Raw genomic sequence first — 26,108 nt, forward strand, 5'->3', positions numbered from 1 at the left:
TCAAAATATTAACGTGTTTAAAATTACTGTTTTATTAATAAGCTTTATTTATAATTTCCCCAGCAATATTGATATTTTAACGTTCCGAACAGAGAAAAGTCTTAGCATGAAATCGTGAATTGGTAGGCCAAGCCAAGAAAATCACTGTTGCATTGACTTTGGACGAGGGTGCCTCTCTGTCTCACCAAGGAAAGGATGAAGAATGGGAGGAACGGCTATTTTCTGAGATCAAATCCCAGCAAAAGACACACTGATTCTTTTTTTTTTTTTTTTGCTTTGCATTTTTTTGGCCAGGGCTGGGTTTGAACCCACCACCTCCGGCATATGGGGCCGGCGCCCTACCCCTTTGAGCCACAGGCACCGCCTGACACACTGATTCTTGAGAGAAAGCTCTTTTACTTAGACCAGGGAAATGCAGCTACTGAACCAAGACAGCATCTTGGAAGAAGTGGTGTAATATTTTAGTCCACTTTGCTCCCAACGTGTTAGGATATATCTAAGTATTCCCGCGAGGAGCATGATGAACCCTCTGCGGCTGGAGGAAGATCTACGGGCTGCGATCTGACCTTGGAATTTTAAAGAGTGCTCTCATGGGATGCAGGTCAGCGAGGGGAGGATCTCCATCACCCAGCTCGATGGCCGTGATACCCAGCGACCAAGTGTCACATCTGGCATCGTAGGTGGTATCCAATTGCTGTTCACACGCAATCACCTAGTAGAAAACAACAGACAACAAAAAGGCAAAGTTTGTGACTTTAACAAGCACGTAGCAAAATATTCAGAACAAAGTAAAGTGGTGAAGTCTGATAGCTACAAGTAAAGATAAAGGCAGGAATTTGGGGGGAGAATAAAAGATACAATTACCCTTAGTAGTACTACTTTTATTCTGAGAACAGCGAATACCTTAGCAGGTTTGCAAATATAAAGAAAGAAGCCCAGGAAAAGAAATATTTTTTAACAATTTAGGACAAAAAGAGGAAAAGAATAGTGTCCCAACTGAGAAGGGGCAGGATCACATTCATAAGGGAAGATTGAGCAGTGGTAGCCACTCAGTCAACCTTTGGCAACAGATAGACACGTTCACCTGGGCAAAGATCAGTCTTGGAAGAATTTAAAGTGGAGGAAGTAAAGATTATTAAAGGGCACTCTAGTTAGATGGCCTTGATCTTTACCGGCAACCAGAAGAGAAGGATACCCAAGGGAGGAATGAAACAAGTCGGAAGGAATGCAAATGTTTTCAGCCATTAATGAAAGAAAAGCCCTCTGAATAAAAATAAACATTAATGAAGACTTACAGCTTCTCTGAGGATACCCTGAACTGTAAAACTACAATCAGGTTTAAAAACATGTCACTAATCAAAGGTTGTAATTGACAGGTAAGAGAAAAAAGGTTTGTTTTTGCAACATTGTAACAAAGTATTGTATAGAAAAGTTATATCACTTCATAATTTATTTGTACATGTGTAATACAAATACAGATGAGCTATGAATGACGATTGTTAACATCAGTAGCCATAAAAAGGAAATTCAACTCCATGTTTTTTAAAAAAAAAATACTTTTTACATTTTAAAAAGTTTACGTTTTGTGAATAACAATCCATATGAAAAAAAGAAATAATTTTGGGATGATGGTAGATCAGAGTTTGCTCATTTCAGTGTAGTACTATAAAATGATGTACATAGGGAAATAAATCTAAGGCCCTATCTGGAACAATATTTTATATTTTTGATTTCACTTAAAATCAAGCTTAACACATTTTAATAATCCATGTATTGGCAAACTGGAGTTCAGTTGGTAACATTTACAAATCCATTGTCCAGAAAGGGTGGCTCTTTCATAAATCAATCTTTATTCCTACCTTACACTAATGGCCATGACAGGAAACAGTTTAAATGCAAATGTGTCTGTATGACTGAAAAAGTAAAACAAAAGTAATTATAAACACAACATGTAGAACAACAGTTACTATAGAGAAAAGGCAAGAATTTAGGATGGCGGAACAGACAGAGGCAAATGTATGCTATTGCTAATGTTCTGGCTCTAGCTTGGGTGGCAAGTTCATGGGCAAATAAACAAGAAGACCATGAACCAACCCATTTCTAAGCACCTGAAGGCTAATAACAAATACATAAATGAACTATATATGTGTATATGCATACAGGTATAAAGATAGAGAAAAACAGAGGAAACAATACAGTTTCCCAACTGAGAGGCAGCGTGACTCACATAGTGCTTCTCAACCTCTCCTATTGCAGTATTTTTAGTATCACATTAGAGAGAACTATTGAAACCCCAGAGCATAGCCTCAAGTTCTGAGAGAAAGCATAAGAATCTCAAGCTTTCCATTAAAAATTCAAATGTTCATGCAGCATTGTTCATAATAGCTCAAAAGTAGGAAATAAACCCAAATGTTCATCAACTGATGGAATAAGTAAGCTTAATTCCATACATACAATGGAATGTTATTCAGCCATAAAAAGGACTGACATATTGATATATGCTTCTACATGGATAAACCTTGAGAATACTACACTAAAAGATGCCAGACGCACTGGCTTAGCACCCCGTAGCACAGTGGTTATAGCATGGGCCACATGCACTGAGGCTGGCAGGTTCAAATCCGGCCCAGGCCAGCTAACCAACAATGACAACGGCAATAAAAAATAGCCGACATTGGGCGGCACCTGTGGCTCAAGGAGTAGGGTGCTGGTCCCATATGCCGGAGGTGGTGGGTTCAAACCCAGCCCCGGCCAAAAAAAAAAAAAAAATAGCCGACATTGTGGCAGGTGCCTGTAGTCCCAGCTACTCGGTAGGCTGAGGCAGGAGAATTGCTTGAGCAATTCCCAAGAGTTTGAGGTTGCTGTGAGCTGTGACACCATGGCACTCTACTGAGGGCAACACAGTGAGACTCTGTCTCAAAAAAAAAAAAAAAAAAATATATATATATATATATGCCAGACACGAGGGCCACATATTGTGTGATTCTATCTATATAAAATGTCCACAAAAGGCCAACCCATGGAGATAGAAAATAGATTAATAGTTGCCTAGAATAAGGGAGCTTGGGAGGAGATGGGGAGGATGTATAAATGAGTACAGGCTTTCTTTTAAGGAGAACAAAACTGTTTTATGCTTAGATTATGATAATGGTTGCCTGACCCTTTGCATATACATAAACATCAGAATATTTATGATACACGTTAAATGAGTGAATTGTATGGAATGTAAATCACATCTCTGTAGTGGTTACAAATTTAAAAATGCATTCATATGACTTTTCCATTCTGTTATATAATATATATTTATTTTCTGTAGCATAAAAATAATGTTTTTTGACCCACCACATTTTTTTTCCCCTAGCAAAATTGTTCCTTCAGGATAATACATTGTTTTATGGCTTTGCACGTGGTCCCAGAACATCTCCCCATTGGCTCAAATGAGTTCATGACCCGGTTTGACTGAAACATTCTTGTTTTAGGCCTGCTGTCCCAGAATCATCAAAAATCCCACCTTTTTTCATTTTCCAAGGTGCTCTGATTTGTCTGTAAGTTGCATGATCACCTACTATGGTCACTAATTTCTTCGTCCCCTTCATCCTGGTACACACGTGATCTAGTTTGGGAAGGATGGCTTTGTGTAACCAGCAAATGCTACATTTGGTAAAGAATTTAATTAAAAAATGATAAATTAAGAATTTCACTTTTCGGGCGGTGCCTGTGGCTCACCGGGTAGGGCGCCGGCCCCATATGCCGAGGGTAGCGGGTTCAAGCCCAGCCCCAGACAAAACTGCAACAAAAAAATAGCCAGGCGTTGTGGCAGGCGCCTGTAGTCCCAGCTACTTGGGAGGCTGAGTCAAGAGAATTGCCTAAGCCCAAGAATTTGGAGGTTGCTGTGAGCTGTGTGACACCACGGCACTCTACCGAGGGCGATAAGGTGAGACTCTGTCTCTACAAAAAAAAAAAAAAAGAATTTCACTTTTCGGGCAGAACCTGTGGCTCAATAAGTAGGGTGCCGGCCCCATATACCAATGGTGGCAGGTTCAAACCCGGCCCCAGACAAACTGCAAGAACAACAACAACAACAAAATAGCTGGGCATTGTGGCAGATGCCTGTAGTCCCAGCTACTTGGGACGCTAAGCCCAAGAGCTGGAGGTTGCTGTGAGCTGTGATGCCACGGCACTCTACCAAGGGTGACAAAATGAAACTCTGTCTCTAAAAAAAAAAAAGGAAAAGAATTTCACTTTTCAACTGATAATTGATTTGAATAATCTCACTCCTGAGGCCCTAAAAACATTGAAATACTTTTATGCCCTTACTATACTTATATTTGTTTACCTTATTGCTTTCTAATTCTTAGAAATGTGGTATCTTGATTAACCAGAAAGCTGGTGGTGATTCAAAATATATCCTTCTTCAAGGTTAGAAATGTGAGCTAAATACAAAATCTCAAATGTATATTTACGTGACATCTTGAAAAAAGTACAGTGAACCTTTTCTTCTTTTCTATAATATTTAGTAGTTTGCTAAGCAGGAAAGGAATTTCAAGCCTTATTTGTGGTATCATAGGTCTAATAATAATAATAACATCAGAAAAATGACTGTGTAGTAGTTGCATATTAAGGAGTGTTTTTACTAAACAACAACAAACAAATATACAATAATGGCTTTGTTACTACAAATTAATGTACAAAACCCATAAAGCTAGAGTATAATTTATGTAATAATATAATTATTGTATGTAATATTAGTTATTATTATATTAGTTACTAAAATATGTGAACAAAATGCAATATTTGGCATTATAACAACATTTCTATGAACTTCTCATCTTTGCAAATTTTTTTATAAGTTTAAAAACACTAATAATATATCAGAACAAACAAAATTCTCATTTGAGATTCTTTTTCAATTTAGTTTGACCCACTTTCTACTTTTATTCTAAGAAGTGCTCCCTGTTAAAAAGCTTTTTAATCCATTCTTTTTCTCAAATGATTTAAAAGGTTTCTTAAAATAATTTATCCTCACTCCACATGTTGTATTACGTTTACATTTTAACGTTTTTGCAAGTAATAATTGAATTAGTATTCAAATAAAAACAGTATACCAGGATTTAATCCTCAAACAAATTTAATTAGAAAATTTTGCAGTATTAATATACTATTTAAATTACTTCCCATCCCTTTGCTCCCTAGAAAATTGTAGATAAATACCAGAGCTTTTCCCAACAGTTGCAGAGTATGAAAATAAATTTTCATTATAAATGATAAACATAATTAAAAAGACTAAAAGGCATTAATAGTGACTGTGGGGAGATGTGACTCTAGAAAACTTTTTCCCTCTACTCTTTCAACAGTTTCTATACAACTTCCCAAAAGTAATGGTAAAAAGAATCCAATGAAGTTGGACTTGTGCCCCAGACAGAGTGACTCAACATAGGAACCTACCATATATTCATAGATTAATCCCGGGTCCCAAGCCCCAGGCCGTGACCAGTATAGGTCTGTGGCCTGTTAGGAACCCAGTCACACAACAGGAGGTGGGCGGTGGGCAGGCCAGCAGAGCTCCATCTGTGTTTACAGCTGCTTCCTATCACTCCCATCACGGCCTGAGCTCCGCTTCCTGTCAGATCAGCAGTGGCATGAGATTATCACAGGAGTGTGAACCCTAACATAAACAGTGCGGGTGATGGATCCAGGCTGTGTGCTCCTCATGAGACTCTCATCTCTCCCCTCACACCCATCTGTGGAAGATTATCTTCCATGAAACTGGTCCCTGGTGCCAAAAAGGTTGGGAACCACTGGGATGGACCTGGATCTGATCTAACAATGGCCAGGAAGTTCTCAGACTATTTCTATTATAATTTAAAAAGAGAATGTAAATGCTATTGACATAGATGCATGCTAAACAACGAAATTTAATGAAAAATCCAACTGGTTAGTATTTTCTCTCTACCTCATCTGATTCGCACATTCATCTTTCATGGATTCATTCACAGCCTACATCCTGAGCACCTCCCACGTTCCTCCTCACACGTGCACAAAGCTCACATCTCACTAACACAGCTGACATTTTCTTCTCCTCTTCCAAAACACTTATGGAGATAGAGTACTCATGAAGGAAAGTCAGAAAGAATCTAACATTGCATTTGTCTCCCTCAAAACTCTCTCTGACCTCGGGAGCCATCCAAAATGGTGTCCCTACGGAAGTGTTCAGACGGTGCCGGGTGCTGCTGAGCTGTGCAGACACACCTGTAAGAGAGAGACAAGATGTGCTTCTTGCGTTAATCATTCATGTAAAGAGCTTCCAATTGCTATACATTTTCTTAAGCTAATAGTAAAGTTTTATTCCCTCAAAGCAGTCAGTGGACTTAAAGGATCTGAAATCAGGGCAGTGCCTGTGGCTTAAAGGGGTAGGCACGGGCTCCATATGCCAGAGGTGGTGGGTTCAAACCCAGCCCTGGCCAAAAAAAAAAAAAAAAAAAGGATCTGAAATCAGGATTTCTGCATAACCCAAACACAGAAGGATGCTTGCAATATCTATTTCTTAACTTCAAGTTCTTCTCACCCGTAAAGCCCCATTTCGAGTCTCAGTTCCCCCATGCTAACTTTTAATCTGCTCCTGATCATACCAATTTATGCTTCTTTTGATCTTCTACATTTTTTTATAAAACGATGGACATAAATTACTTTAAAAGGCAACAGGGAAGCAAAGTATGAGTTCAGGAGCAGTAGGAAGTAAAGGAGATTAGGAAAATCATCTTATCCGGAGAGGTAACAAGTGGAATAAGTCACCAAAGTAAACAGTTACGTAATCACCTTAAGAGAGAAAACGCTGATAGATGGAAAATTCCAGGCAATGTTCAGGATAGAGAGAGGGGTATGGAAAGGACCAGGAAACCCAAAAGGATCAGGACTGAATAGAAAACAGGCTAAAAGAGAGGGAAATAACCCATTAAATGTCAAAGCCACAGGAACGTTATAGATGTTTATAGTAATGATTCTCAGACTCTAGGGAATCTACAGGCTACTTTAAGCTCATTCAAAGTGGCTTCTTTGCTGTCTGGTGGCTGTACAGCAACTCCATCCCTATTAAAGTCTTGTTTCTAAGGAGAGAAACATACAGGTCTTATCCTCGCAATGAAAAGCACTCTCAGGGTAGTAGGGAAATAGCAGAAACATCCAATATATGGTTTCTAATGTGGTTCGAATAGATGAGACAACTTCAGAGAACTCTGTTTGCTCTAACCACATAGCAACCCCCCTGAATTCACAATAAAGCTCAGGGAGAAGGGCTGGTAATTGTTGTTAAAGACAAAATACTACAGAAATGAGAAGTGAAACTATAAAAATGTAGAATTTTTCAACATAAAAGAGTCATAAAATATATTTTATCATATAATATTATCATTTTGTGTGGTTAGTTTTCTATGTATAGTCGGCAGGGCCATAGTGCACAGACATTTGGTCAAGCATTATTCTGAACATCTCTGAGAAAGTGTTTATTATCATTTAAATTGATCAATTTTGAGTAAAACAGATTACCCTCCATGACTTGCGTGGGCCTCGTTCAATGAGTTGAAGGCTTTATTGGAATAAAAACTGACCTCTTCTAGGAAGAAGGAATTCTGCCAGAAGTCTGCCTTTGGATTCAAACTACAACTCTTTCCTGCAGGCTACACTGCAGATTTGAGACTTGCCAAACCTCCTCAATTTTTTGAGCCAATCCCTTAAACTAAATCAATCTTTCTCTCTCTCCCCATCCATCTCTCTCTTTCTCAACACACACACATAGACACATCCTTTTGGTTCTATTTCTCTGGAGAACTCTGATACAAGTTATTTCCCATATTTTTGTATGGTAAGAACTCTTAGCATCATTCCCTCAAAATTACCAAGGTAGATTGCTTACCACTTTCCCCTCCTGATCAGATGTTTAGTAGGACATCATTATTTTATTAGGTAATACAGTTGCAGCAACTTCTAGAAACTTAAAGGGCCAGCACTCTCTTTCTCCTTTTCTCTTTTTTTCCTCCTTGATTATTTTCTTTCCCCCCTCTTTGGGAGCCCGATAATTAAAGTTTAGGACATCCAAAAGCAACCATACACATGAGGGAATTTAGAAAGTCATAAAAGCACAGGCTCATAAAAGGCCTAAGAAAACTTCAAGTTTACCTTTTAGGCTGATCCTTGGCATAGAAACAGGCTACAACAATCAAAAAGCAAAACAAAAACAAAAATCAGCAAATTCTGGGGAAGAGGGAGAATCTAATTTCCAGAGTTACTATATGATCAGATTCAAATGTCCAGCTTAAAAAAAAAAAAATCACAAGGCTTGCAAAGAAAAAAAAAATATGGAAACATGACCCATTTAGAGGGAAAAAAGAAACCAACAGGCACTGTCCCTCAAGAAGAGCAAATGGTTGAATTGCTAGATAAAACTTCTAAAACAATTGTCTACAAGATGTCCATGAAACTAAACAACATTAGGAAAATAATGTATGATTAAAATGGAAATGTTAACGATAGAAAATCTAAAAAGAAACAAACAAAAAATTCTGGAAGTAAAAGTGCATTAACTGAAATGAAAAATTCACTAAAGGAGCCCAAAAACAGATATGAGCAGACAGAAGAAAGAAACAGTAAATCTAAAGATAGGACAATTGAAATTACAGAGTCTATAGAACAAAAAGAAAAAAGACTGAGGAAAAGTGAACTCCAAGGGACCATCTAGTGAACAGACATATGCATTATGGGAATCTCAGAAAGACAGAGAGAAAAAAAGGGCAGAGAGATTATTTATTTATTTTTTTGCAGAGAAATTAAAAAAAATTAATGGAGACTTTACATCCTTCGTATTAACCTGGATGGACGTGGAAGACATTATTCTTAGTAAAGCATCACAAGAATGGAGAAGCATGAATCCTATGTACTCAATTTTGATATGAGGACAATTAATGACAATTAAGGTTATGGGGGGGAAGCAGAAAGAGGGACGGAGGGAGGAGGGTGGGGCCTTGGTGTGTGTCACACTTTATGGGGGCAAGACATGATTGCAAGAGGGACTTTACCTAACAATTGCAATCAGTGTAACCTGGCTTATTGTACCCTCAATGAATCCCCAACAATAAAAAAAAAAAAAAAAAGAAATGAGCAAGCACACAGAAGTGTGTTCTCCATATCCAAAATAAAACAGAAGCAGACCACAAAAAAAAAAAAAAAATTATGACCAAAATCTTCCCAAATTTGATAAAGGACATGAATGTAAATATCCCAGAAGCTCAATGAACTCCAAGAAAGATTTTTTTTTTTTGAGCTGGAGTCTCACTCTGTCACCGTGGGTGACAAAAATATACTCTAGCTGAGTAGAATACTAATATTTTGTATAGGTAAGAAAATTCTAAAATTGTTAACTTTTAAAAATGGTTTTCCATCTGTTTTTCTCTTTTTTCTTCTCTTTTCCCTTTCCCTTTTCTTTTTTCCGAGACAGAATCTCACTCCATGGTCCTGGCTAGAGTTCCATGGAGTCATCATAACTCACAGCAACCTCAAACTCTTGGGCTCAAATGGTCCTACTGCCTCAGCATCCCAAGTAACTGAGACTACAGGTGCTCCCCATGACTCCCAGGTACATTTTCTATTTTTAGTAGAAATGGGATGTCACTCTTGCTCAGGCTGGTCTTGAACTCCTGAGCTCAAGGATCTATCCACCTCGACCTCCCAGAAAGGTAGGATTACAGGTGTGAGCCACCATGCCAGGCCCCCTCTAGTTTTTTCCATATATTATTTCTCTCTTATAAAGGGCTACTGCTCAACTTTCAAGATTCATAACATACAACTAATATGTATATACATATATTTGAATTTCCATACTAAGTCTCGAAGTATACTCCATTATTGAAAGTTATGTTTATTTTGACATAATTTTGACCTTTAAAATTATAAAGAAAAATTGGCAAAAAAAGCACTTGTACTTCCTGAACATGTGAGAGTAAGCAGTCTATCTGGTGCTTATTGACACCTGAATATTTCAGTGTGTAATTGCTATTAACAACGACATTCTCTCTGTAGAACCATCAAAATCAGGAGGCTCAACATGGATACATTTCTAGCATCTACTTCACAGTAGTCCCAAATATGCCCATTACAACAAAATAATCCAGTTCAGGATTATGTGTTTCTTTTAGTTGTCAATTCTCATTAATCTCCCTCCATCTGAAGGAGTTGCTCCGTCTTTCCTTGAATTTCATGACGTTGACATTTTTTAAGATTTCAGACCATTTGTTTTACAGAATGTTCCTGAATTTGCATTTGTTGGCTATTCCTTGTGATTTTATTGTTGGCAGAAGCATCACGGAAGTGGTTCTGACGTCTTCCCCTTGCATGCTATCAGGTGCTTGTGTGATTTTCCATTACTAGTTATGTTCATTTTGATCCCTCGACTGATGGTTGTATCTGCCAGCCTTCATCCCTGGAAAGTTTCCCTTTTTCTTTTGTAATTAATTAGTATTTTGTGGAGAAGTATTGTGAAACTATGAAACTATCCTATTTCTAATCAAAACTTAATGTACTAAGTGCTAAAGCTAGTAGATTAAACATTCATTGACGTTTTTGGATGAATTAATTATTACAATGATGGCTGCCAAATGATGATTTTTAACATTTCATTATTCCTCCTATCATAATTAGTTGGCATTCCTCTGTAAGAGAAAAGCTTTTGCTTGACTCCATTCATTCATGTGTGTATGTAAGCCACAATTATGGATTAACAGATTTTTATTTTATTCAAGAGATAACTATCATTATTATCAATATTGTTATTTTGGTGCTCAAACTGTCCCATATCTGGCCAGTGAGAATTGCTTCAAGTTGGCTTCTCGGTCCCTTTGACATGTCTCCATAATTCCTTGAGTATTTCCTTACTTTTGTGGACACATGAGGTTCCAGGTTTATCATGTCCAGCCCTGAAATCTGCCTTTCTCCAATAATTATTGCTTCCTTTTAGTTGAGAATTATACTTAGAAACTAAAAGCTGGGTGCTTTCTTAGGCTACCAAGGCACCCAAGTCATCTTAGTGGAAATAGCTAGGTGATATGTACACACACACATACACATATCTTATATACACATGACATTATATTTATTTTTATATCTGTTTCTATATTAAGAGCATGAATTCATATTTATACTTTTAATTCCAATCCAATACCATTTTCCCCTTTCTCATACTTGTAATTCTTTGCTATACCAGTAAGAAACCTGGTTGCCATTGTCCTGAGCATATTTCCTGATGGTATGGAGCCCTCTTTAGTTAATCAATCCCATGTCCACCCCATCCCTGTGCAGATGCCCTCCTCATCTTGCTATGGCTCTGACAACCCATCTGGTGTCACCACCATCACCATTTCCAGATGCCCTCCTCATCAACATTGAAGACTAACACCCCAATGCCAGCCTGAGTGCCTTCCTCACCTCTCTCAGGCTCCCCGTACACTCTTATTTATCCATCCCACCTAATGGCTCTTGCTTTGAATTACTCAGGAATAAAGGCAGCATTGGAGGGTACATCATAGTTTTTAAGTTCAGGTGTACTGCTTCCCTCAGTGTTAAAAAGTAGGCTATTACTAAATCAATCACAACTTCTCTTTGAACTGCATTATGCATTGGGGATTTGGTCTAAAACTGGGCATGTGGGTAACAAGAGATTTAAAGCCATAAAACATCGTGTCATAAGAATGATGTCCAAATAAATCACAAAATGTACATTCTGTACTTTTGTATTGAAATGTTAACTATCCTGCTAGAAGTGAAGTTCCCCAGAGAAATTCATTCCACAGAAATGAGAACTGAGGACAGTTCTTTAAAATTAGTCCCCTTTTCATTTTCTGTCCTACATATGGATGGCTTTATTCAGACACTGGTTGACTTGCCTAAAGGGGTTCATCTCCTGGGAGGTCATATTATTCATTGATTGATCATGTACCACTAAGTGTTAACGCATTTCATTAATAATGTTTACAAGCTCACTTGACTTTCTGCTCTCTGAGGTTGTCTTCTGCAAAAATGTATCCCACTTAACAAAAAGAAAAAAGGTTTTCTTAAAGGCTATAATTATTACTATTATAGGCAAACTGAATGCTATTTTTAGTACAATTAAGTAGCTTGATATTTAAAGTAATACTGAACTTACTCTAGCAAAAGGCTATTGATTGGGAGGGTTTTGTTTTTGTTTTTTTTTGAAGACAAAGAGGGACTTGCACGGGGAACTCAAATTTTCATTATTTAGCAAATATTCAGTAAGCACCTACTATGTGTATAACAGCGAGGTACAGGCCAAGGATAAATATCATCTCATGGTAATGGCAATAGCTCAGATTTTGTGGATTATAAGCATCATTAATCATACTTAGAAGTTTACCTATGGTAAACTGAGTATTAATCATACTAAGATATAGGAGACAGAGTACCAGGCTTGTTGGAGTGGTCACCAGTTCTTGAGGGAGGTGCTGGGAGCAGGACTACCTCCCAACTGGCATGGAGATGTTTTGCAGCATGAAGACAAGTCCTCAAGCAACTGCATGCATTAACGAGATAAGATCTGTTGCTCGTTAGCAAGCAGGTGTTGAACCTTGAACATTTGTGGTGCATCACAGTGGGAACTGGAGCCCGGGGAGAGAGCACGTGGTGATCATTAAGCATGTAGCACCTGTAAGGGGGCCCCACACCTGTTGTATACTATTTCAATAAAAGGCCACAACAAAGGTTACTCGGGACTTCCCCGCACCTATGGGAAGGCCACCTCTTGCAAGCATTGTACTTCTAATCTGGGTCCCGGCTGTTTCTTGGGCGTGGTATAGGCGTGGCGTAGCAGTACCTGACACTAAGAAGTTTAGCATCCCATTTATTCTTCACAGTAACTAACTTTATGAGGGAGAGGACATTTTTCACCATTGCAGGATGAACAGACTGATGCCATAGACATTTCAAGGGACTTTCTCATAGTCACACAATTATATGGAAAATCCACCCTCTCATCCATTCATTGGACAGTATTTATCAAGCACTTTCAAAATGCCACTACCATACTGGGTTCTAGGGACCATGTCAGCTAAGCAGAGACCCTATCACCATGAAGCTTACAGTTTAGCAGAGAAGAGAAGACAAATAAAATATAGGATTACAATAAAGTCTGACAACTGGTTGGCTCAATGCACTATAGATATTGGGAGGCAGTTGGGCAAGCAGAAATTAGCTGGCGCTGGGATGAGATAAGGTGTCTATACAGGAAAAACACCACGTTTGTAAAATGGTCACAGAGTTCAGTATCTACTCTTAGATACACTGAGAAATTGTAATATCTTCATTTTGCCTATAACTGTTATGGCCTCTCCCCAAGGTCTTAACTGGGAAGGAGGTAGAGTTCAGCCTGATCCAATAAATTTGTTAAGTCCTTTTAGATACAGTTTGGTCTCTCTTGGATAAGTGTTTGCTCCATGTCTCAGATGACATTCCTCCTCCTCTTTCTTCTAAGACCTTGTGGCCTTTGTCTGCCTAGCTGCTAGATGCCCTGCTTGGCCACCCCCCACTCCTCACCCCCATCCCCCCAAACCTCCCCCCTGCCCCCAGCATCTCACTCCAGTGAGCTTGTGATCTATTTTCTTGCAGACAGGGCTTCCTGTAGTTACTCGGGGCAGATTAAGGCTCAGACTGGCTCCAGCTGGGGCTGAGAACACTCTGTGGTCTGGCTGTGACTCCTGCTCAGGCCTGGCCCCAGTGATCTGCTCTGTGCCTCGCTACAACCCTCGTCCCCTGAACAATCCCTTCTAGAAACTCTCCAGCCAGATCCTCAGTTACTTTCGGTTTCTGGACACTAAGGATAGGGTTTGGGGATGCTAACCTGAGTACTTCCTCTACCTGATCACTCTGCACCTCTGGGGTAGCAACCATGTGGCTCGTGCCAAGCTGGATGACAGCAGACTCTGGGTGGACGCCTCCAGAACATCCCATGAGGCTGGGAGGAGGTGCAAGGGTGACAGCTCCCTCCTGCCCTCATTATCACCTCCACTTTTCAAAAGCTCGTCTCACTCTCCAGCCTCACTTTCTGAATCATCTTTGCACAATGACCCTAGAATCAGAAAGGGTTTCCCCCTTTTTTTACTGCTCTCTCTTACATGACAACCCTATACTGCACCCCTGGAAACTCCACAGGCCAAAGAGAAGACACAGCAATTTAGACAGACTTTCCTTAGGAGGTACCCTGGGCTTTGCTACAAATGCCTTTATTTTAATGTAAAAAGCTGAATATTACCTCAGTCACCTTGCATTCCTTCCGGAATTAATCTTAATCTCCCCCCAGACAGAGACATGGCTCAGGCACACTGGGGCAAAGATTCTGTTCTCTGACAGGCAAAAGAGAAAAGCACATTGATAAAATTCAGAGTACTTTCCTTGTTACAAGAGCCCTGACCGAGAAAAAGTGAGGCACACTTAAGGTACCAGAAGACACTTACCTGGCTAACAAGTAACAGGAATAGAGAGAGCCTGATGAGAGCCCAGGGATATAAAGAAGGTGTTAATCATTAACTGCTGGCGCTGTGCTGGCACAGAGCATCGTAAGGAAAAGCTATTGAATGTCTCAGCACCTGTAGCTCAGCAGCTGGGGCGCCGGCCACATACACCAGGGCTGGCTGTTCGAACCCAGCCTGGGCCTGCCGAACCACAATAACAACTACAACCAAAAAATAGCCGGGCATTGTGGTAGCACCTGTAGTCCCAGCTACTCGGGAGGCTGAGGCAAGAGAATCACTTAAGCCCAAGAGTTTGAGGTTGCTGTGAGCTGTGATGCCACAGCACTCTACCGAGGGCGACAAAGTGAAACTCTGTCTCAAAAAAAAGAAAAGCAAAACAAAAAAAAGCTATTGAATGGAATGTTGAACAAGGGAGTAGCAGGATAATATATATATATATATATATTTTTTACTGTTACTGGAAGAATACATTAAAATAAATATAAACTCATCACTACCGATTTAATCAGGGTACTTTTGCCAGAATCTTTTTTAGACATGTTAGAAACTTACTCAAACTATAACTCTATATTTTTCATTTCAAATTAATACGAGGGTACAAATTTTTAGATTGCATTGTTCTCGCTTCCAAGGTAAAGTTCCAGTTGTAAAAGAGCCCCTCACCCAGGGGGTGTGCTATCCACCTCGTGCTCTTTTTGTAGCCTGTGTTCCCGCAGTTGCACTTTACTGAACTCCCCGCATCTAATCTCTTTCCCTTCCTTGGCAGTTCATTCTCCTGCAGCAGGAGGGACCCTTTCAAAAGTGCAGTGTGGAGAATGAACTGCCAAGGAAGGGAAGGGGCTTACATGCCCGGGGTTGAGTGAAGTGTAACTGCAGGGACTCAGCAAGAGATGAAGGCCAGCGGTGGGGTGGAGACATACAGGTGCAGTGTGCGGACATCAAACTGAGACACACACAGCTGTTGGGGCTAGTTGTATCCGTGGGAGGCGAAGAAAAGGGAAAACTCGAGCATGAGCCTAAGGTTTCTGTCCTGAGCGATGTGGACAGGAGGCGACTTTTCCTAAGATGAAAACCCTTGATATATAGCAGATTGCTGGGTGAGGTGGTGTTCTGTTTTGGAAACCATCTAGGATCTTCAGCATCATCCAATAATAAACTCATAGCATACTTTTCGAGGTGAAAAAGTCAAATAGAATTTATTCTACATCCCTTTACTACCAGCTGTAACTTTCTCGGAAAATTTGATTTAAGCATAGAATGAGGACATTGATTTTCAGTTTGATGCTGCAGTTTTATGGGTCCTTCTGCTATGAAGAAGTTTTGCCATCCATGCACGCCCCCCACCATCCTCAGGTTTGTATTCATGCAAAAACCTACTAATTGTTTTAGGCAAATTGAATCCATGTCCTCTTATCATGAAGGATAGAAAGATAAGCACCATTTTACATACAAATAATAACCTTTTTTTTTGCATCAGACACTGGGAATGTATTTGATATGCAACTTTCTCTCTTGTCTAATTACTGCTGAAAGAAAGGTCTATATATCTAATAATCTAAAACCCATGCTTTCATTTTGTTAGCTATCCTACTTTTGACAATTTTTTAAAGCTATAGTATGAAAAATCACCTTATTTATTACCTAAGTGTATGTTTTTAATCTAGTTTACTTTGAAAGACATCTTAGTAATTAACATTTCTCAAAGAAATTTATCAAATTTTTCTTTGATGGTTGAAAGAAAACGTTTACTTGTAGCTGTTTTTACCAAATTTCAACGTAAGCTATGTTTATTGTATCCTTTTTTTGTTTGTTTGTTTTTTTTAAAGCAAGGGAATTATGAGACCTCAAGTTAAATATCAAATTCCCCATTTGGGTCTTTCTTAGAGTCAAGTCATTTCCTGGGGAAAATAATGGTCCTGAGTTTTTAATGTCAAAGGGAAGTCCTTGATTAGTACACTAACCCAGCCACATTGTTTAAGCACATGGCTCTGAATTTGACGAGGAACAGTCTAGCTTCCCCCGCACTCCAGTTATTAATCAAGAATTCCCTGTAAAACTCACTGTTTCTCAGTACGTTTCAAAAGCTCTGCGAGAAAAACAATGTGGGTGCAGGTGCCTACTGGAAGGATACCTTATACATCAGTTCTCTTTAGATGCTCTCAAATTCATTTCCAGGCTAAGCCAAAACACTAGAGAGCAATAGTCTTGGATATAAAAACATTTCTAAAATTAATCAATTCATTTCCTTGAGCTTCAGTTTCCAAAATGCAAAATGAAGGAAGGTTCATTCATTCAAATAACACTAAAAGAAACGGCTATAGCTAAAGCATTAGTTTTATAAAATATAATAGAATACAACTCAGTCCCACTTCTCAAAGACCTGTTTGTCCATCCACATTTTTAAGTATTTTTAATCTATCTAGAAAGTTGATAATTATAATTCTATGTGACAAATGTAAAAATGGAGAAATACACAGGTTACAGAAGCTTGAGGAGGGATGCCTTATCCAGGGAGCATGCAAAAGGGAAGAATGATTGAGGGATACTAAAATACTGTCCCCCAAATACACTAATCTCACAGGTTTTGTAGGGAACAAACAAGAGAAGGTTCAGCAGAATATCAGCAGATAGGAAACGAACTCCCTAGACAAAGGGTAGGTATGTCAGTTATGGTGGCTATGACACAGATACCCCAAATTGGCTTAGTAAATATGAACATTCATTACGTCATATAACAAAAGGTTCAGAGATAAGTCAGGCTCCAAAGCTGATTGACTTGGTGGCTCGAGTATGGCTTCAAGGGCCCCCATTCTCCTCCTTTATAAGCTCTTCCTTTCTCAGAGTTTGCCAGGGTCCTGCTCCAGAGGCAGGGTCCATTAAGACCTGTGGAACTGGCAGTGACCCACTGAAGAAATATAAAGTTAGAAACAACGAGAAGAAAAGAGACAAGACACCCGGAATAGAATTTTCAAAGGTGGGAACCCAGGGGTCCACCGCCCACATGTGGGGTTCTGATGGTGGCCCTGAGTGTCAGTTCCACACAGCTTTTATTGAAGGCTATTTGCTCATTATCCCAGCAGGGGTCCTCAAACTTTTTAAACAGGGGGCCAGTTTACTGTCCCTCAGACGGTTGGAGGGCCGGACTATAGTTTAAAAAAAAACTATGAACAAATTCCTATGCACACTGCACCTATCTTATTTTGAAGTAAAAAAACAAAACAGGAACAAATACAATCACACCTCCACATGCGGCCTGCGGGCCATAGTTTGAGGATCCCTGGCCCAGAGTGTAAGCTGAGGAAGGGAACAAAAATGCCAGCAGTTTCTCTCAGTGAGCTTATCAGCTCCTATTGTTTCTATAATCATTAACTTATGGGTCTGAGTACCCTTGAGAAATCTGGCACCTGAGCCTGGGTGGAGGCAGCTTCCTGTCTGAGGTCTCATACACAGATTCTTAGCGAGGTGTTAAATTCTGCTTATTCTCTGTGGAGTGAAAGGCCCCTGGCATCAATCTCCTCTGATGAATGGGTGGGAAAGAGGAATTTGCTCTGCCACACTCAGCTTACTTTTTTATTCTTCCCTTTTTCTGGGGGTGTTTTCCCTTGCCAAGAACGGGGTCTCCAGTCCCCATTCTGCCCACAAGAGTTGGCTTTCCACTTTTCAGGACAGAACACCTTAGTCACAAGGTAATTGCAACAATTTCAGGTCCCACTATAAGACACGCAGCATCCTGAGCCAGGAAGTGACCTTCTTTCCCTGTGTCTTCTTCATAGGAGAGAGGAAATATTCCCAGATGGCCCGGAAGACTTCCCCTCACATCTCAAAATTCTGGACTTGGGCATATTCCTGTTTGTAAAATAATCACTAGAAGTGCCATGGGTTTGCCATCACAGGCTCGGAGTAACCATCTGAGATGCGATCTGCTTTGAAGGATCAACTAACTACACATATTGCCACATTAAGGTTATATGGGCACAAATAACAAATAGCTGACCTAAAGAAGATACTCTTCTGGGGATTTCTCATTTCCCAAATTATCTCTGCATTTCTTACCTCAATGAGATCTTACTGATTTTTCTCTACTTTCAATGCTTAGAAAGTCTGTTGACAAATGATGTCATGTTAATGCATTCTGCAATTCGATCTCAGGCATTTTAAACAAACCGTACCAAAATCTACCAGTTTAACTCCGCCTTCTGTGGTCAACAAAATATTATTTCCTTTTATATCTCGGTGGATTGTTTTGTTCTTATGCAAATGCTGAAGTCCCTAGAAGGTAGAAAATATATAAGGACTCTTAGCAAAAGAATCTAGCAAAAAAACTTTTTTCAGATGATGTATTTGTGCAAAAATCAATAGGAAACACATATTAAAATTAACATTCAAAAACTCTTAAATGATTTACATTGAGTTAGTCAAATCAATATCATTTTCAATTTTGATTATATAAAAATTCACAAAACCAGAACATGCCCCTCAGCTTTTACCAAATATTTTATGAAAAATGTGTTGATCTCATTAGAAGAAAATATCCCATGTACTTATTTAAGATAATTGCAAATAAAACCTGAATTTTGTACCTTCATCACTATCACAGTCTCGGAAATACACTTGGGAGTTGTATCATAAGGACACTTGCACTAGATTGTTTATTGCAGCTCAATTTACAATCGCTAAAATGTGGAAATAACCTAAATGCCCACCAACCCAGGAATGGATTAACATTCCATTTATGTACACCATGGAATACTATTCAACCATACAAAGATGGAGACTTTATATCTTTTATATTGACCTAGATGGAATTGAAACACATTCTTCTTAGTAAAGTATCATAAGAATGGAGAAGCAAGAATCCAATGTACTCAATATTAATATGAAGCCAGTAGACCATCTAAAACACAGTCACATAAGACAAAAATCTCAAATCAGTTCAAGGTGGGGGGTAGGGGGACGAGGGAGCAGAGAGAGGGAAGAGGGAGGGGGATGGGTGTGCTCCCACTGAATGGGCACAATGGTAAGGTGTATGGCACACCTCTAGGGGGCGGGACACAATTATAAGAGAAACTCTACCTAAAAATGCAAACGTAAACTAATTCTTTGTACCCCCACATTAACCTGAAACAATAACAAAAGTAAAAAGAAATAAAAGGAATACACTTAGGAGGTCAGAATGCAGGATTTTGTTGATACAAAGAGAGTAGATTTCTAATTAAAAAAGGAATTAGCTTTGCTAAACATTCCCGACTTTGCATATACTCTTGCATTAATAAATACGAATGCAGTGATATTTTTCTAAAAATAGGATCCACAATTTTTTTATTTAACTAGAACTGCCTCATAATTAATGCATAAACAATTCAAATTGCCTCACCATTAATGCCTCATGCAAAATATAGGCAATTACTGGCTCGCTCATCCTTTCACCCCTCTTCAGAAAGCCTTTCACAAGATCGGTCACTGAGCCGCCATTGCACAGCTGAAAAAAAGAATATTTCAAGATAGATACTAAGGTGGGGTTGACATTTTAACTTCTTGCTTAGGGGTTGACATTTTAACTTCTTGCTTAACTTTCGACTAAAAGGTTAGTCGAAAACATTTTACAAAAATGTTCTCATTTTCTGTTTCACATGCGTACTCCCATCACCTCTATGATTTCCTAAAAGAAATGAACATATAAACTTTTGTATATGATGAAGCCCTGGAACACAGTTTCTATATGAATTAATTTTTCAGAATTAAAATTAATTCCAGTTTTATATGAATTTAATTTTGAGGAACACTGGGCTGGAGTCTTAAAATCAAGTATAAGAATTATGATTCTACGATTATTTGCAAATCTTAGGAGCTGACGCATAAAAGCATTATTGATTTCTTATAGTTTAATTCATTGATTTTCAACCGGTATGCTGTGGCTCACTGGTGTGAGGAGAAGGGACCTTAGGTGTGCCTCAACAATCTGTAAAGATTATTAATTAAATTATTTTCAAAAGATGTTAAAAGCACCGCAAGTATATTCTTCTTTTTTACTTTTTTGGTCATAATTTAAATGTGCCATGGAAATTTAACTATAGGTAAAGGCTGAAAAAGACTGGTTTAATTAATAGTGCAGTAGATTTCCCATTCTTGATATATAGCTATATAATATTTTATATGTGCATTAATTTAAAATTATGCCTCCTTTCTGGAAAACTTTTCAGCGTGCATGGAAGTAAGGATTATAAACAATATTTTAGAAAGCTATTTAAGATATATTTTCTATGATCTTCAGTATCTTCCTCTCCCCCCACCCCAAAGGCAGGGAGAAGCTAATTAGAAAAATAAGAGGAAAGTACATTTCCACATCTGGGTTCTCCAAAGTTAGGTGGCATTAAATGTTAAAGAAACCTTTCAGCTGGGGTGGTGGCTCACACTTGTAATCCTAGCACTCTGGGAGGCTGAGGCGGGTGGATTGCTTTAGCTCAAGAGCTCAAGACCAGCCGGAGCAAGAGTGAGACTCTGCCTCTCCTAAAAATAGAAAAACTAGCCGGGCTATGTGGTGGGTCCTTATAGTCCCAGAAACTCAGGAGGCTGAGGCAAGAGGATCACTTGAGCCCAAGAGTTTGAGGTTGCTGTGAGATATGATGCCATGGCACTCTACCAAAGGTGACAAAGTGAGACTCTGTCTAAAAAAAAAAAAAAAGAAAGAAAGAAAGGCAAAGAAAACTTTCAAAGGAGCTGCTTGTTTGCAGACCAGGGAAACACTAATACTAGATAGCAGTGAATACAAGAGGGAAGATAATTGAGCAAATGGCCCTGGACCAAGAGAAAGTTTCATCAACAAAGCTCCCTAATTCCTTATTTAGAATTCGTAAAATTTCAAAATTTATTTTTGTTCAATTAGCATAAAATGCCTTTCCAATATAAAGAAAAGGAACAAAATAGCACCTTGCTGCCCAGGAGGGAACTTTGTAACCTTCCTTCCCAACCGGCTATGGCCAGTAGTAATAGCAGTGTGGGCATCTGGTGGTCCAGGCAAGAGACATGAACTCTTCTCTCCCCACTAGGTGAGGCAGAGTATATCCAGCACCTCTAGACTGTGCCTCCCAATGCAGATATCTATCAGGCTGTCTCTAACTAAGCTAATGCCGTCTCCTATCAATATAAGGATGTAATTAAGAACCAACAGGGAGCCACAATAGCATGTTATGGTTCATACTGATAATCTTCGTGAAATATTGGCTGTTTTACAAAACATTAAATGTAAGTAAATTCTTTACATTCCATAAAAAAGAAAAGGATCAAAATAATATTAAAACTGATATATGAGTTGGTTTTTAATCAATACAAAGGATTAAAATAGCATATAAAACGAAGAGCAAATATTCTTGAATTAAGCAACAGATTATAAAAAATAAAAATGACCTTATGTTTCCCTTTAAAAATAATTGAATCCAGGTAAACAAAACATGCTGTATCTAGCCAATGCAATTCTTAAATTACCAAGATAGGCCAAAAAGGGAATTTATAATGGGACACTAAAAAACCTTAAGTATATCTTTGCAACACAATGCTAAAACAGACCCTTCATGTTCTGTAATCAAACAGAATTGAAGTGTAATTTTCCTAAACCAAGGCTATACTAATTAAATAACGGAACAGCATAGAAAATGAATTTTCCAGCGTAGCTGTAGTCAAACATTAAAAAACAACCTAAATTAAATGAGATCATCCTCTATAAAAAAATCCTTGCCACTAACTTCCAAAGACAGTCTTTATAAATTCTTTGAAGGTATTCTGTCTTCATAATGTTAGGAAGGGATATGAGATTTTTACATTAATTTCTGCAAAAGCTTGCCAATTTTTGCAGTTACCATTTCTGACAGTTGCTTTTTTCAATTACTTTGTTTACTCTAAGAATGCTTTAAGGTCATTAGTTTCCTCCAACCATATTCTCCATGAGGCCACAAAAGCTTATTTTTCTTTTTTTTTTTTTTATTGTTGGGGATTCATTGAGGGTACAATAAGCCAGGTTACACTGATTGCAATTGTTAGGTAAAGTCCCTCTTGCAATCATGTCTTGCCCTATTCCAGTTTTCACTTGGCTTGTTTTGTGAAACTGCTATGTGTGCTGTCTATGTGATGAAGTACACTTATGGATTTACGTATGTTGAACTACTGAATAGTATGGAGTCCTATTTAGCCATAAGAAAAGATGGAGACTTTACATCTTTGGTGTTTACCTGGATGAAGTTGAAACACATTCTTCTTAGTAAAGTATGTCAAGAATGGGAAAAAAACATCCAATGTACTCAGTGCTATTATGAAACCAATATATAAACAGCTACACACCCATACAAATGATAAAACACAAATACAGTCTAGTATGGGAAGGGGAGAGGAGGACGAGGGAAGGGAAGAAAAGGGAGGGCAATTGGTGAGATCTCACCTAATGTGTACAATGTAAGGGTGTTCAGCACGTCCCCTGGGTGAAGGGTTCAACTACAACTGGAACTTTACCTTATGAGTGAAAAAAATGTAACCTAAACATTTGTACCCTCATTTAATTTGAAATTAAAAGAAAAAATGCTATCAATATTCATGGAGTGTTGGGAGTGTTTCTGTAGATACTCATCTTTAGCAAATGCCTATAAAACTACTGGATAATTTAGTAAGTAAATGTGTAACATTATAAAGCATGTTATACATTTCCAAAGCAATCACACCAGTTTACACCTCCATCACCAGTGTGTAGCAGCCCAAGTTATTTCACAACCTCATCAATACCTGGTATCATTGGTCTTTAAATTGTAACCATTTTAGCCGGTTGCTAATAGTATTTCATTGTGGTTTTAATTTCAATTTCCCCATGTAAACATGTTAAACATATGTATGTGTATGTTTTTGTACGGTACGTAAAGTTTTTGCTCACTTATTTTTAAATCGGGTGGGTGCACTTCATTAGGTAAAATTCCCTTTATTCCTAGGAGCTGAGCATGTATCACATCTAGGTATTGAATTTTGGCACATGTTTTTCATAACTTTTTTTGATTCTGTTAATGCAATTAGGGTGTAGTGAATTTTTAATATTTTAATAAACTTTCATTTCCATAAAAATTCCATTCAGTTATGATGTGTTAACATTTTTTATACATCACTATATTTAATTTGTTGATACTCTGTGAAGGATTTTTGCATAGTATGTTCGTTTGGAATGTTAGACAAGTTTTCTTATAATGTCTTTGTCTTCTTTTGTCAGGGTAATGCTGGCCTCATAAAATGATCAACCAGACTGATTATTTCTTTCTTACACATTTCATAGGACTCTCATTTCCAGAATGATAATGTGGAGAACTCTTGAATCAATTCTCTAGTAAAAAACCATAACTGGTAACAATTAGAAAAATAAACAGCTAGTTAAAGTCTTCAGAAATTGTCATAAGGGCACACGGCAAATGAAGGAACACTCAGGTTCATAACATAAAACCAGGGAGAGATAGCAAGAGTCTGTGATACTTAAGCCAACCTCTTCACCACATCCCCAACCAACTCAGTATGACAAAAGCTCTGTGTCGGGTGAATGCTGCTAAGAAGACTGGATTCCTGAAAAGACCCCTTGCTAAAATTAACATAAAAATATCAATAGCAGAAAAACTATGTAACCCTTGGTTTCTCAGTAAGGGCTAAGAGCAATTGTATGAACTTTCGCGCGCGCGCTCTCTCTCTCTCTCTCTCTCTAATGACAGGCACCCTTCAGGGATTCTGCTTGTACAACAACTGAAAAGAGCTAAACAGATAGAAGGGAAATGTCAATCTTTGTGGTTTATAGCCTCAAAGAGTTCCTGAAATGGCAGGGAGGGTGTAAGCTATAGGCCTTGGTTCCTACCCCGGGGGCAGTATCAACGACAAGACCACAATCGTAAGTGATAAGCCTGTCTCCTATGGGAAGCAGCCACTTCTGTTATCAGCCGGCCACTAAGAAGTAAGAAGATGCATGTATCAGTCTCACCAGACCCTGGTAATTTGGCTACAGACATATATCTTCTTCACCCCCTTTACAACTCCTAAATAAAAATCCAGAGCACCTGGTTCTATCTGTCAACAGCACTGTTTCCCTCTCTTTCATGGTGTTGGCCCCATTTTCCATCTGAAAACAGTAAGATAAACTTTTTCTTCTTTCTATCCTAATCTTTGGAGAAATCTTTTTCAAAATCCACTAGCCCACACCCTAACAGTTCCTTGATGGTCTACAGTATTCCTCTGGGAGAGGCAGACCACAGCATTTCTCCCAATTCTATGTTACAGGGGCTAGATTCAAGGTGAGTTCAAGGAGAACACTTCCTCTACCGAGCCTCCATTCATAAGGTAGAGGTTCTAACTCACGTGTACCAGACTGAGAATAATGGCTTCCCAAGCATTCCCATTCCCACTTGCTCACAGAGCATAGGTTCCATGCCAGAAGAGGCAAGTTCAGAAGACCAGAGGCTACTTTCCTAGTCCAGAGCTCTGCTGGCAAAGCAGAGTGTCACTCTGTGAGAAGTGAGGCCCTATCTCTGCTACCAGCTCCACAACGTAGCTCAGGGATCTTGCCCAGGAGGAGAGGAAGGTCCTAACAACAGAGAACTCCAAAACACTCCCAGATGTGACTTTTTTTAGGAGAGAATGTGGGGAAGTTTAAGCCTAAGAATACTTTTGAAAACAATGGTGATTTTGGTAATTACAAGGAGGCTGGTAACTCCATGAACACAACAAGCTAACTATAAACTAGCCAGCTTAGCAAACAGAATCACAGAAAGAAATGGCCAAGAACTCTACAGGTATCAAAGCAAACCTCAAAGACTAGCCACAAAAAGTACTCCTGCAAGGAGGTCTGACTTTTTTGGGGGGTGGGGGTGCGGGGTACGGTCTCACTATGTCGCCCTCTGTAGAGTACGGTAGCATCACAGCTCACAGCAACTTCAAACTCTTGAACTTAAGTGATTCTCTTGCCTCAGCCTCCCCAGTAGCTTGGACTTCAGGTGTCCACCACAACACTGGCTATTTTTTGTTGCAGTTGTCATTGTTTTTTAGCTGGCCCAGGGCTGGGTTGGAACCCACCAGCTTCGGTGTATGTGGCTGATGCTGTAACCACTGTGCTACGCTAACCTAAGCAGACTGTGAAGCAAGGCATGCCCCAGGACCCTGCTGAAATCCTAGAGGAATCTGGTAACAATGAGAGGAGCCCCATAGCTGGGTGTGATAACAACCAAGGGAGGTAGCTTAATAGAAAGATCAGAAAGGAGACAAAGCCCCATCAAAACCACTGTCATTGCAGGGTAGCTGTGCATGCGCCCTAGGCTGTGACCTCTGTGGAGCAATGTCAGAGGCCTCCTATTGTGGAGGAAATAGTTTTCACTAAAATAGTCTAGCCAAGTCTCTAGACAAATAAGAAAACAAGCCCTTCACCCAGAGAAATTAGTAACGAGGATACCTACAAATTTTAAGTATATGTTCCAGTTTAAAAAAAAACCCAAAACACCAAAAGACATGGCAAGCCAAGTGACTGAGGAAAAAACTTCAGGCAGTGGAGGTTTATTAAGCCAAAGTTGAGGACATGCCCACGAA

General features: G+C 39.0%; 1 protein-coding gene across 1 annotated transcript in view; it reads right to left on the bottom strand.

Moving 5' to 3' along the window:
• The window catches only part of MYO3A (myosin IIIA), a 206,224-nt gene that overhangs the window by 159,368 nt on the left and 20,748 nt on the right, over positions 1–26,108 (bottom strand). The window contains exons 3-6 of the mRNA XM_053572763.1: positions 19,900–20,004; positions 18,695–18,794; positions 6,173–6,249; positions 567–712 (exon numbers count right to left, since the gene is read on the bottom strand). Of these exons, the coding sequence (XP_053428738.1) occupies positions 567–712; positions 6,173–6,249; positions 18,695–18,794; positions 19,900–20,004 (428 nt within the window). The remainder of the gene's footprint in view (positions 1–566; positions 713–6,172; positions 6,250–18,694; positions 18,795–19,899; positions 20,005–26,108) is intronic.

The sequence above is a fragment of the Nycticebus coucang genome, chromosome 20 (genome assembly GCF_027406575.1).
Source record: "Nycticebus coucang isolate mNycCou1 chromosome 20, mNycCou1.pri, whole genome shotgun sequence".
Lineage (NCBI taxonomy): Eukaryota > Metazoa > Chordata > Mammalia > Primates > Lorisidae > Nycticebus > Nycticebus coucang.